Source organism: Battus philenor, unplaced genomic scaffold, assembly GCF_028537555.1.
Source record: "Battus philenor isolate CCGP_79_NKW_IND1 unplaced genomic scaffold, ilBatPhil1.0.hap1 SCAF_23, whole genome shotgun sequence".
Classification (NCBI taxonomy): Eukaryota; Metazoa; Arthropoda; class Insecta; order Lepidoptera; family Papilionidae; genus Battus; species Battus philenor.
In genome coordinates, this window is record NW_027181686.1 from 5,480,979 (window position 1) to 5,494,481 (window position 13,503).

The 13,503-nt window shown below is 34.2% G+C and overlaps 2 protein-coding genes across 2 annotated transcripts; one reads left to right on the forward strand and one right to left on the reverse strand.

Moving 5' to 3' along the window:
• Positions 1-67: 67 nt before the first annotated feature.
• cin (Molybdenum cofactor synthesis protein cinnamon) lies at positions 68-10,424 on the forward strand. The gene is made up of 9 exons (XM_068767367.1): positions 68-1,066; positions 2,557-2,711; positions 4,908-5,049; positions 5,370-5,449; positions 6,025-6,131; positions 6,405-6,564; positions 7,515-7,626; positions 8,873-9,075; positions 9,857-10,424. The coding sequence occupies exons 1-9, from the start codon at positions 313-315 to the stop codon at positions 9,986-9,988; spliced, it is 1,845 nt and encodes a 614-aa protein (XP_068623468.1). The 5' UTR covers positions 68-312; the 3' UTR covers positions 9,989-10,424.
• Positions 10,425-11,180: 756 nt separating this feature from the next.
• Positions 11,181-13,307, reverse strand: CHOp24 (transmembrane p24 trafficking protein CHOp24). Its single transcript, XM_068767368.1, has 4 exons — positions 13,059-13,307; positions 12,732-12,913; positions 12,393-12,542; positions 11,181-11,739 (listed from the first exon to the last, which is right to left on the reverse strand). The coding sequence occupies exons 1-4, from the start codon at positions 13,198-13,200 to the stop codon at positions 11,590-11,592; spliced, it is 624 nt and encodes a 207-aa protein (XP_068623469.1). The 5' UTR covers positions 13,201-13,307; the 3' UTR covers positions 11,181-11,589.
• Between the last annotated feature and the right edge of the window lie 196 nt (positions 13,308-13,503).

Sequence of the window (13,503 nt, forward strand, 5' to 3'; positions counted from 1 at the left end):
GGATCTACGCGTATCGTTCGATCCCCTCCCTATTGATATTTACGTTATGTATCAGTACAGTCGGTAGTTACGCGCTCGAAATATTTGCCAATTATTATTTTAGTCTCTGTTGAAACAGTATAAGACAATAAATACTACATTAATAAAGTTCAATGATAAACGCCAAAAAAGTTACGTAAATTATAGTTAAGCATTATCAAATACAATTCGTGTAAAGTCTGACAATTATGATACCGAGTTTTATCAAAGAGTGAAAAGTTATATGTGCGGTTTAATTTACTAAAATTTGTAAAGAATATTAAAGAATTTAAAATGTCGATAAATACTGTAGCTATAGTAACGATTAGTGATACATGTTTTAAGAATACTTCTGGAGATACTTCAGGTCCAGCGATTCATGATATTCTTAATAAAATTTATCCAAAGGTGATTAATCTTATTATACCCGACGAGAAAAATATTATCGAAGAAACCCTCAAGAAATATTGCAATGAAAAGTTCGATTTAATAATTACCACTGGTGGTACAGGTCTAAGCATCCGAGATGTGACACCAGAAGCAACTAAAGCTGTGATTGAAAGGGAAATTCCGGGTATATCGATAGCTCTAACTGTTGCGAGTCTAAAAAAAACTCCTATGGCTATGATATCTCGCACAGTGAGTGGTATAAGAGACAAAACACTTATTATAAATTTTCCAGGCAGCAGGAACGCAGTATTAGAATGCATTGAAATAGTCATGCCTATATTAGACCATGCAGTAGACATTATTAAAAATGATACACCTAAAATAAAAAATATTCATTCCTCAATGATATCAAATTATGTCTGCCCACATAAGCGAATTAGTAGCTCTGTGGATATATCTAAGGTGGCTTTGAGGCCCAGGGAATCTCCATTTCCTATGTTAGAAATGGTTGAAGCATTTAAAATTATTGATTCTACTATGAGTCAATGGATGGGGTCTTTAGAAATGGTTGAAATACAAAATAGTATTGGATTTGTGATGGGTGAATCTTTACTTGCCAAGGAACCAATGCCACCATTTCCTGCATCAATTAAGGACGGTGAGTTTGGAATTATCAATTTTTTATAAGATAACCATTTTTATTAAAAATATCAATAAGAGCTAAGTATTAAAGTGAATTTTTTAGCAGTTTAAAATTTGTTGTGTTAAAAATAAGACTATGGTTGTATTTAAACTTAAAAGAGAATCACTCAAACTATTTCTAATCATAGTTTGGTCTTGTCAGGGTCACCAATATAAGTGAGTAGCAGGCAGATAGGTGTTACCATTTATCTGTATCTGGTCCTTCTTCAGTATAATATATGTATTTGGTAGAAGTAATTATTTTAATGAAAATGTGACCCAGAGGTATTTGAAAAACTAAAATTTAATACACAATTGTAAGTTGGTATTCAAATTGGAATGCACAAAAATGACTGATTGACTGACACTAAAGTATAATGGCTGTATTGGTCAGCAATATTAAATGTGAACATTACATCAACATGAACATTATATTTGCTGTTGTTATCAACTATTGGTTATGTAGGTTAAGGTTCAATATTTAAATATAATGTGAAGCATTCCCTATAATTTTAATACATATTTATTTTTAAATATTTACTTGGATACAAACAATGCAAGTTTTATAATTTACCATTTATTAATCACAGAACTGAGGATTCAACAAGATGATGAATTATAAATATTTTTATTTGCCTGATCTATACATTTTAGCAGACACATCACGATCTCTGGCCCTGACTTTGATGAAAATGAATCGAGCTAGAGTTTATCAGTTTAGTTCTGATTATAAAAAGATTTATTAAAAGTTTAAAATATGTGTTAGTAAATAGTAACAGACAGTTTAAACTTTTTAATACAAATCTTTTAACAAGCTATAAGATTGTTTTATTATGTGCATTTGCATTAATAACAATAGAAGAAGAATATCTTATTCTCTTCATGCTATTCTGAACACCAGCAAATTTTTTTACCCCTTTTAAAGGCCTTTGGTTGTTAAACACTGGAACTTCTACATGTTTATTCAATTTGACTGCAGCATTTTGATGTAAGCTAATAATAAAAGTGTTCTTTTTGTTAATAATGAATAATAATAAATGTTAATAATCAAAAAATAAATGTATAATACATTTGCTGTCAATTCATGTATAGTACATCCTATCCAAAAATCAGTGCTTTCAGAAATAATTAATAACATAATGATAATATAGTTAATAAAAGTGTTTTTAAAATTCGGATTACTACATATTAAAATTAATTATTGTTTGCTATCTGTCCTTGTTGACTAATACCAAAGTTTTTGGCCTGTTGCATTCCAAAAGAAGAAAATGAACTTTCCGAGTGTTTACTTGAGACAAATGAGCTACATATTCACCCCTTTAAAGCATTCACATCTATAACCAGTGGCCCTGTATGTATCAATAAAATATTGTAATGGTCCTAGGTAGAAACTAAGCCTTATGTGAGTTTGTTAATTTTTGTCATAGCAGTTACGGCTGTTAGACTACACCTATTTTTGTTTGGCAGGGTACGCATGTATTAGTTCCGACGGCGCGGGCAAACGACGAGTCCGTGCTGCAGTAGCAGCAGGCGAAATCAGTGATGCGCCTTTGAGAGCCGGGGAATGCGTTCGTATCAATACCGGTGCTCCATTACCTGTTGGCGCCGACTGTGTAGTGCAGGTTACTGATTTTTAAAAAATAATCATCTACATTACAAATACTGGTCTTGCACTACCCGCATTCAGCAACTTCATGTGACTTTGCCTACTTGCTACCCATTGAATGGCCTACTCATGCCACGTCTTCCGGTTCGTGGTCGCCACTTGAGAACTTTTCGGGCCTAACGGCCGTGATTCTGAACGCGGTCCAGAAGGGCTTGGCTCAGAAAATCGCGTGGACCCACAGGACCGCTTCCCTGCACTCAGCTCTTATCCTTGCTGGGCTGGAACCTGGAGTTACCGGTCAGCTATTTGAAACTTCCACACCCGTCTGGACAGTTTGGTGTGAAATTCTCCTGATTGAAGAAAGGTGAGGAAGCTGTCCAACTTGCCAACGCGGCTGCCGATCTAGTGATTTCCAACCGACGGCCACTGCACAGAGGATAAGGTGGATGCGGCGTTCTGCGTTATGCGGTACGCCACACGGCTGCACAGCAAAAAGCTCAAGTTGGGCAGTTTCTGCACTGTATACCAGGCAGAGCTGCTGGCATTAACGGAAGCGACAGAGTACGCAGCCGGCAGGTCGGCACAATCATGCGTCATACTGAACGACTCGCGGTCCGCCATCCAAACAGTCGCAACATCTGATACTCTCCATCTCTTAGCGTCAACAGTAAAAGAGAACATAATAAAGTGAGAGAAAGAAGTGAGGATGTAAGACTATACTGGGTGAGAGCGCACGCGAGGACAGAGGGAATATGAAGGCGGAACAACTGGCCAAGGGTGCGGGAATAAAGCCCCGTCTCATTTGTCAAGCTACAGCTTAGGCTAGGAACGCTTGACGAATGGAATAGCAGGTATATGGAAGGTACGACGAGATCGACAACACGGAGATTTTTTCCGGACGCTATCTCAGCCTACCACGTGCTCTCCAAAATCGAGGTGGACGCGGTCTTGGTCCAACTTTTCACGGGGCACGGGGGATTTTCCGAGTTCCTTCACCGGTTTAAGCTCCGGGTGTGGACCAGACCGTGATCCATCTGGTAACCGACTGTCCTGCATTCCGAGGATTTCGAGTCGACTCCGAATGCCGGTTAGGCATAAAGATTGGCGAGGACCCTACGGCCTCGCTAATCAACGACGAAGAAGCTAGACCAACGTTCCACAAATGTGTATTGCGGCAGACTCAATTTGAAGGAACAAGAGTTAGTATGTAAAAATAAAAATTGTAAATAAAAGTGTAAAATATAGGGTAAGAAATAAATAAATAAAACAATATTGTTAGAATGTAAAATCTAGAAAAGACCAAAAATGAGAGATAGAATAAAAACAAAAAATTTGTAATAGTTAAGGTATGAGGAGAAGAAAGAATGGTAACGAACGAAAGGGAAAGGTAGAAGAAATGTAGAAAGAAAGAAAAAAAAGGAATGGAAGATCATAAGAGGAATGACAGAGGAGCGCGAAAATAAAATTACGAATAATGAAAACAGAGTCCCTGTCCCGCAAAAGATAGGAATATGAGAGAGAAAAAAACGGTCGCTGGTTAGACGAGTGACGTAGGTTGGGCGCTGTCACTTCAGACGAGCAATTCTTCGAGCAACGTCGTTGGTTTTTCTGCGTAAATTCTCATTTCTGATTCGGACCCGCAATGAAGCACCGATAGCCCTCACCAATGCACTGTGGGTGCCCTTGATCTAAAAGCTTTACAGTATATGAGGATCTTGTGTAATTATATAAGGCCCATCGTAAACAACAAAGTCTTAAATTCATTTGTCGTCACCGGCAACACTCTGGTTAAATACCATTGTTTTATTTTATTCTTAAACAATTGTTCACGATTTAAGTGGCCTGTATCTCCTATAACTTTGCACTGATTATAGATCGAAATTAATTGAAATTGCGACTGATGATGGAGACATGACTTTATATCGTCGAACATTTCGTCTCTGATGTTTATCATCGAAGTAATAATTAGAAGACATACATCAAATTATCACTTATTCTGACATAAATGGGACTTTTGTATTTCAAAACTTGATTAAATATAACTTAATTGTTAAATTATAGTATAAGTTTTCAAAATGTCACTTCTTTAATCCATCGTCTTTTGTGATTTCTCGTGTCAATATTATTTCTGTACTCTTAAGATTACCACTAATATGCTATTTTCTTTTAATTTCGCTATTAAATCTATTGCCCGTTTTACATAATACTCTAGGTGGAGGATACGAGGCTAATCTCGGCGTCTAAGGATAACAAAACCGAGTTGGAGATAGAAATTCTTGTAGCGCCAAAGCCACGACAAGACGTGCGTCCGATCGGCTTCGACATAGGTTTAGGAGACCTATTGGTCCAAACAGGTGGGCATCAGAACATAAAAATACTTATATTTTATTTCTCTACCGATTTCTTTACTCATTACATCTTAAACTTGAACTAGTTTAAATTCATGAGTTTTAGTCATCATCATTCGCCGTAGGACGTTCACTGGTGGACTGGAGAGAGAAGATTTCCAATAAAACCGACTGAAAACATCCAGCATCTACGCTGCGTTTGCTAGTTGTTGCCATTCCAGTAACTCAAGTCCTCAGCAGCCATCTGTTCTGTACATTAAGTCTTAGATGTATATCAATCATTGATAATTGAATTTCAATATGTGTATTCTTTTTTTTTTAATCAGGTTCGGTGATCAATGCCGCTATGGTAGGGTTATTAGCAGGCGCGGGATATCAGCAAGTAAAAGTGAAAACAAGACCAAAGGTATTTTTAATTAAATATTAAATTCATTTTGAGGTCCTGTCCATGTCGAGGTTCGCTGTGCAATACCTTTGCGCCTATTCATTCAATGAAAAAGTATAATGTAAAGGCGTTCACGCTTTCGAGAGAACTTACAAACATTAAAAAAATAGGTTTTGTTTAAACAACTCCAACAGTCTGCAACCTCTAATTCTAATCATCATCATTTCAACGGCAAAAAGTCGACGACTGAATGAGCTGCCCACCATAGGTACAGACAATAGGATAGGACTTTATAAATAGCATAATATAATAATAATTAAAAACGAATGAAAATAGCACATATGTAGTTAAAGAATATAAACTTACAAAATGTGTTAAACCCATTGAAACTTAGGGTCCCAACAGCTACCTGTTCTGCGCACTATGTGGGCAATTCACACTTATTTCATCTTGCCAATCTCCTGGGCTGTGTTTTACCTTTAATCCTATTAGCTTCATGAAAAGTACTGTAAAGAAGTATTAAAAGTAAAAATAAATATATTACTACCTAGTCGTGTTAATTTTTTTTAATGAATAAAGCAATAAAACTTGTTCAGGTGGCAATACTATCAACGGGGAACGAGTTACAGGATCCCTCGGAGACCGTACTCAAACCAGCGCACATTCGTGATTCTAACCAGACAATGTTGAAAGCGCTTCTCATGTAAGCACTCATTTTTGACTAATGGCAACTTTTAAAAATGTTTTTCTTTTATTTTGGTAAATAAACTTAGCTTACTTAACCTAACTTAACTAAGTTGGAGAAATAGAAAAAAAATTATGTCACTACATTTTTTACCTAGACATAAATCGCAAGCTGTGAAATAATAAAATATCTTTTAGCTAACGGTCTCTGAATACAAACAACCGTTAATTACTTTTAAATTATGCTTATTACTTTTGTCATATATTCGTGTCTCTTCTAATTGTGTAATAGGGAACATGGATATACGAGCGAGTGCATGGGCGTAGCCCGCGATGAAGCAGACGTATTGGCTGCGAGCTTAGCTGCCGCGATGAAACGAGCGGACGTACTCGTCTGCACTGGCGGCGTCTCTATGGGCGAACGGGACCTGCTCAAACCCGTGTTGCTTCAGGTAATATAGTACGAAAACTTTAACTGTACTGATGTACGTGATCAAGAATGAGGAGGTTCGAAAACGAACGCAACTGATGTCGGCCGGCGTATTGAAAGTTGAAAAGATAGAGGACAGGCTGCACTACATGCTAAAATAACGTGATTTCAACGCCCTAAATAGAATACGAAACAATCTTTTTCTAACTTTGACCTATAAGAATAACATTACGTGTTTATTAATACACATCTGAAAACTCAATATAGTTTATTAGTTATTAACAAAAATTTGTTTACTATTTTTCTAAATTGTTAATATTTTTTATTATGCCTCTTTGAATTTGTATATAGATAATAATGATTTTCAACCGTACAAACTTAAATAATTAGTTGCTTTGATATGAAAATAGTTTCGGAATATGATGATGGTTATACACTAATCAATAAAAAAAACTTTATTTTATATATTACTAGCTGATCCCGCAAACATTGTTTTGAAAAAAAAATTGTTTTTATTTAACAAATTAAAAATAAGAGTTGATTGCAGAGGGGTGAAAATTTAGGGTTGTATGTATTTTTGTATGCTGTATCATAAAAAAATAAAAACAAAAAAAATTGTCTAAAAAATAAAACAAAATTAGGGGTAGACCACCATTAACATTTAGGGGGATGAAATAGATGTCCGATTCTCCAACCTGGCCGATATGCGCGCTAAGATTCACGAAAATCGGTCGAGTCGTTTCGGAGGAGTTCAGTCACGCACACCGTTACACAAAAATTTTATATATTAGATGTAATTAGTTAAAAAAATGTTTTGAAAACTTCTCTGCCTTCTTTTTAATAATACCAATTTATGATAAATCCTTTAATTGTCTTTTCATATAAATTAAATGCCATAACTGGCTTTTAATCCATAATAATCTTAAAAAAACAATTGACAGTGATATATCTAAAATTATTTATCACTTCCAGGACTTCGGCGCACAGTTATATTTCGGGCGTGTGCATATGAAGCCAGGCAAACCGAGCACTTTTGCCTCTTGTCGATTTGAGGGAAAAACAAAATATATCTTTGCTTTACCAGGTAGGAAATAATGAAATTTAATATTGTATCTATATTAAAAATATACATTACCAACATTACCATTATTGCAAGAACATATATTATTTAGCAATAATTTACATTATATGATTTAGATATAATAATATAAACGAAGGTTCGTTAAAAATGACCAATTCTGATCATGTGTAGAAGAATGTCAGTATAGACTGATTTGATAGAAACTAAAATCAAATTGAACTCTTCTCTAAGGCATCTTTTAACTTAAGCTACGAGAGTTCTCAATGCGCTTTGATCTAAGAGCCCGTCACAAACTTAGAAGTTTTTTTTTGTGGTCACAGTATCCTCAATATAGTACTGAAACAAATTAATTCCCAAGCTCTATTGAATGAATGAATATATTCAAATCCTTAAAAATTACATCTACAGTATTGTTAATAATGTTTAGCGTTTCCTTAATATTAATGTTTTTTTCTCCAGCAAATTCCATACATTCGTCTTTTGTCTTGTTCGCCCAGTCCTTTCCTGCGATTTCTGAAATATATTTCCATCTTTTGCATGGCTGACCAAGTTTGTTATTGCCAATTAAACCTATCTAAGTGCTCTGCAGTGTTTGCGCCTTTTTTCTTCAAAGCGCACTACATGCCCAGCCCAATGCCACATATTCTAAGAGCCTTGACAAGAGCGTCGTGGACTTTGGTAAAGCGTCTTATAACTAGACATCCGATATTTTACTATTTTTATCCCGAGTTGATACCTCTCAATCTCCATTATTACTTTTATAACCTTCACACCGTTAAAGCATTTTTTTACTAAAATTAGTTTTATTTCCTTAGTTCTTCCTGTTAAATTTCTTACAAGATAATTTAAACATGACATGGAAGTATATTGTATTACTGTACTATATATTTCATATCACCCCACTATACCATCCCATGAATTTTTTAAGATTTGGGGGAAAAACACATGTCCCATAGCGCACCATACTTCTCGGCCTCTCTACCTAACACGTGCTATGGACTACCTCGGGTAATACATACTCCTCAAACTCAGCGACTATTCAGTGTGGTTCATGTGGTATATCCCCCCATAGATATCTTTGGAGAAGATCTACGCCTTGCAGTGAGTGTCTATGGGCGACAAGAATCTCGAAAATCTATTTGAAATTGCATTATATTTTATATGAATATTGCTTATATAAATGCTACAAGAAGAGATGCACTTATTTTAATATTTAAAAAAAATTAGAGCATTTACTCTGTTTTTGCAGGAAATCCAGTTTCAGCATATGTATGTTGCCTGCTGTTCGTAATCCGCGCGTTGCGGGTATGTGAAGGTCGTAGAAGCGAGTTTCCTCGTATACGTGTGCGTCTCGCCGAACATTTTCTGCTAGACTCAAGGCCGGAGTACGTCAGGGCAGTGTTACGATTCATTGATAGCGATTTGCCAACAGCTCATGTTCTCGGGAATCAAGTAAGTTGACATATTACAGTCTACTATGCATTCTAATTATTGATAAATATTTTCTAGCGTGTACAAGAAAAAAACATTAAATTACATTTACACAAATCCTATCGTATAAGAAGCGCATGCGAAATCAGTGCTCACGGAGTCGTTCGGCAGAGACAGGTACCTCTGCGAAAGAGAGATCCGACTACGGCTATATAACGCGCACTCTGCGAGCCCAGCCTCTCCATGACCGGCAGATTGTTCCTCAAACAGTATAAGAATGCCGGAAGTTACAGGGTTGGGTTCATAATCCTTTGAAACCGCAACCAAGCCACAACCTATCAACCCATACGTCTTATAAAGGAAAATGTACCTAAAAATAATTCGCGTTGAATTAGTATGTTTTTGGGAGGCGAAAAAGCTCCCGAAAGTGTCTTCCGACGACCTTAACATGATAGTTTGTCTTCATTGTGGGTCTTATTTGCATTTGCGGGCCTGTGGTCTCCAGACAGAACGTTGAGGACCTAGAGAACACCTGCTGTTACTGCTACTTCAACTTTCCAATCCACTGGTCTGTATTGGTTACTCTCATTGTTTTAAAGATTTCCTCATTCCTGATTCATAAAATCAAGAGCATAGCTCTCACCATGGCTTGGTGAGTGACTGACCATGCCAATGAGGCCAGAAGTAAGATACTAAGTTTCTATGCCTTAAGTTATCATTGGCAATGCACAATGGTTGTTAATTAGACTTATATTTAAATGATGATTAAAAAGATAACTTATTTTTAAACATTTTTTAACAGTGCAGCAGTCGACTACTCAGTGCATGCGGAGCCTGTGTCTTACTGGAACTGCCGCCCGCCTCCTCGGTGCTCAACATCCTCTCGGCCGGAACCATAGTTACCGCCGTCGTAACTGGACGTCTAGAAGCCTAGTTCCAATTAGTTAATGTTTATGTGCACACATTAAAAACTTTTTTTATCAATACTATTTACTTGCCAATGTTTTTAGGTTGAAATTATTTTTAGATTAAGTAAATCTCTTGAAATTGTTAATGTTTGTTCAATTCTACGTTATACTTTTATTTCTTTACCAAATTAATATATATATATAATGTTGCTCTTTGTGTTCAACGCTACGTTGTAAAGTTAATTAAAAATATTTGTGATAATCTTCTAATTTTATGTGTGTTTACATGCATGATAAAAAAATTTTAAAAAAATCAAATATATGTTCCTAGGTGGTGGGTATATTTTTGTATAATTCAATTTTATTGCGAGATATATATTTTTCGAGGTGTTATATCATAGATCTGTTAATATTAAAACATATTAAAAACCTGTTCACACTTATTTTGTTTTAATATTATTATTTACTATATTACTTAGTATTACATATTCCTTTTGGGCACCCTTATCTTTATGCATATTTTTTAATGTTATGAAGCATTTTGGTATACTTCTAAGGAGAACAAATTTGGTATAGGTCCAAGGGGTTACTAGGACACTTTTATAACATGTGACTTAACTGTGGTGATTAGCATTGTAATTTAGCTTAAGCTAAACAACAGTCAATATCTTGTTAACCAAGAACAATATTCTTTTTTTTCCCAAATTTCAGTAATTATAAAAATGGCATTGCTTATTTTAAATGTACAAAAAACTTGATAATTGATAATGCTATTTCACATGATTATCCCAGGACAATATTTAATTAATAAAACAAATAATACATGTTAGGGCGGGTAGGAGTGTATGTTTAGAAGCTAAATTTGAGTATAGTTTAATAAATTAGTAATTGTTAATTGAGGGTATTTTGCCGTGTCATATGTTCACTGCAGGCCAGAGTTCCTCTATGCCATGATGATGATGAATTACTATAACATGATAATTGATGGCCAACAAATATTCCTAGTAGTGACTGTAGAATGTTATTTTTTTCCCATGATTCACATTTGTCAAATCAAGATATATGAGGTACAATTCAATAATGGTGATACTATTACTAAAAGTTAATTTTAAAGATAAAATTTTTTATTCTATATTACATTAAATTTACGGGCAAACATAAAACAATATAATAATATTTTAGGGACATAACATATTTATATGTCAGTGTGGAAATTTAAGCAATTTTAAAAAAAATGAATCAAAAGTATCAACTTTTCACAGATAACTATGGGTTTAATATGACAAGCTTTCAGTTACATAAGTAGCTAAAAGTTTAAATGGTTTAAATAAAAATATTTTATTAATTTCATTATAAAACCGATGATCGTGTTTGCCTCTTGACGGAACCTATATGGTAATTGTTTGAACAACTGTGAAAATTTAAACAGAGCCTGATCACTTTTATTATACAGTCTAAACAAAAATCAACAAATTGTCTGAAAAAACTAAAAAAGTAAATCATTTTAGCATATCAATGGTTAATATTCTTTTTTTCATAAATGAATTGCACTTTCTCTTTTCACAATGTTCTTTTTATTGTTTACTTTTTTTAACTTATTTAAATATAAAACAACATAATAGCACTGTTAGACAACACGCTGCACCTCAAAGAATCTCTTCAGGTAGTACACTTGTCCAAGAGTCATGACTAGTAGAACTGAAGCCTCGAAGATAGACCACATGACAACTCTAGAGTTTGTACTCTCATTTATCTCCCGGTGAATGCGGTCACGAACCTGTTGTAAAATTTTTTGTAATAATTCATCAATATTATTATCCATATAAAATCAATTACAGTAGCCAATAATGTATGCATTAAAAACAAAGCACAATAATTGAAAATTTGAAAATAGATTTGAAGCACCACTGGAGTTTTAAAATAAGAACAGAGGAAAAATTTATTAGTAATTTTAAAATTCATATAAGTTAAAACAACAAAGAAAAATCCATTTCATAACACATGGTATAAACTCGGAAAAGTATGTGCTTCTTTGTTAATTATTTTATGTTTAAAATGTTGTTTAGTAAACAAAATTGATTATAAACAATTTGTATAATTATGATAATAATGTACCCACAGTAAATAATCAATTTTGGTCATCATCATATCAGCCAATAAACACCTATTTCTCAGCCCCTGCTGTGCAATAGCTTTGTATCTTGACTCCCCATAAAGGGCCTCCCTCAAGATTTCCACAAAGACTGGTCTTGTGCTGCCCACATCCAGCACCATCTAAATTTTTGACTACTTAATATAGAATAATCACATGCTCAACAAGACCACAGTTACGATTAATTTATTTGATCAATAATATCATCATTTCGAACAAAGAAATCTGTACAGGTAAAACAACTTAATTGACTGATATTTTTAAAACGGAATGATTACCTGCATGTACTCCTGTTCATTTTTAACAGTCTTAAGTGTGGCTGCAAGTTCCTTGATCATGTTTTCCAGATTGTTATGATTTGCTTCCTCGTTATTTTCTCCTGTGTTCTTGTTGGGGGTTTCCCCAATTTCTAAGTTGAACATAACCACCTAAAATTTATGAAAATGTTAACATGAGTTAATAGCAAATAATAAATCATCTGATCAGATATTCATTAATTGTTTGTTTATACTTGGAGAAAGAAAAGTAATTGATACTTTAAAATTAAGACAGAATATCTATTGATTATGATAGCAATTTAATTTAAAAAATTGTTAGTATTGAGTAAATTATCTTACTTTAGGTGTCATTGTTGACATTTTATTGCTAAAGCAGTAAGTGTATCGTCCTGAAGTAGGCGCCGAGAAAGTGTAAATACCAGAAGACTCCCTCTCTCCCTTGTGTATTACTGCTCCATCAGGACCAGTGATTGTGATGTCTATGTCTAAGAAGCCGCCTTCTGCTATTTCAAATGTTAATCCTGCAACAAATATATTTTAACATTAGATTTACAGAAAATGTATTTTAACATTAAATTTACAAAAAGTTGAGATTATTTGGAACGAAGTTTAAGTCAATAAGACACGTATATTACTAAAACTACTACATAATACACACTAGCTTACCCATTTTTGTGTCGGCTTCAACATTTTCGTAAAAGCATTCTTCAGCATGCGCGTCCACTGTAATTGTGTATCCATTAGCATTATTTAATAACGTGATAACTAGAATGAAATATATTAATAAAGATCTATATAAACAGTCCATTGTATTAGCTATTAATATAATATAAATATTTTATTTAGTAATTTAAGTATCAGCAACTTGTTTTGTTCGTTTCGCTATTTTCTGTGATGACTTGAGCCACGTAATGACAAATGAATGACGTGAATGACAAAATGACACTAATCTAACGTCAATGAGAAAACTGCGATCACAGACTGAGATAAACACTACATATTATTTGGAAATTTTGTATTTCTTAATTATTATTTACAAAAGAAAGACGTGATTTTTATGTACTTTTTTGTTACAGGTGTGCATTTTAAAAACTGAATTTATTTTTATTGA

What these genes read in the sequence shown, in the direction of transcription:
- CHOp24 (XM_068767368.1), bottom strand. Translation starts at nt 13,200, where the DNA reads ATGGACTGTTTATATAGATCTTTATTAATATATTTCATTCTAGTTATC. An exon ending in TGAAGCCGACACAAAAATGG is followed by an intron (nt 12,914 to 13,058) that starts GTAAGCTAGTGT and finishes TATTTGTTGCAG; the next exon opens with GATTAACATTTGAAATAGCA. An exon ending in ATGAACAGGAGTACATGCAG is followed by an intron (nt 11,740 to 12,392) that starts GTAATCATTCCG and finishes ATTTTACAACAG; the next exon opens with GTTCGTGACCGCATTCACCG.
- cin (XM_068767367.1), top strand. Translation starts at nt 313, where the DNA reads ATGTCGATAAATACTGTAGCTATAGTAACGATTAGTGATACATGTTTT. An exon ending in GCGCCGACTGTGTAGTGCAG is followed by an intron (nt 2,712 to 4,907) that starts GTTACTGATTTT and finishes ATAATACTCTAG; the next exon opens with GTGGAGGATACGAGGCTAAT. An exon ending in TCAAACCCGTGTTGCTTCAG is followed by an intron (nt 6,565 to 7,514) that starts GTAATATAGTAC and finishes TATCACTTCCAG; the next exon opens with GACTTCGGCGCACAGTTATA.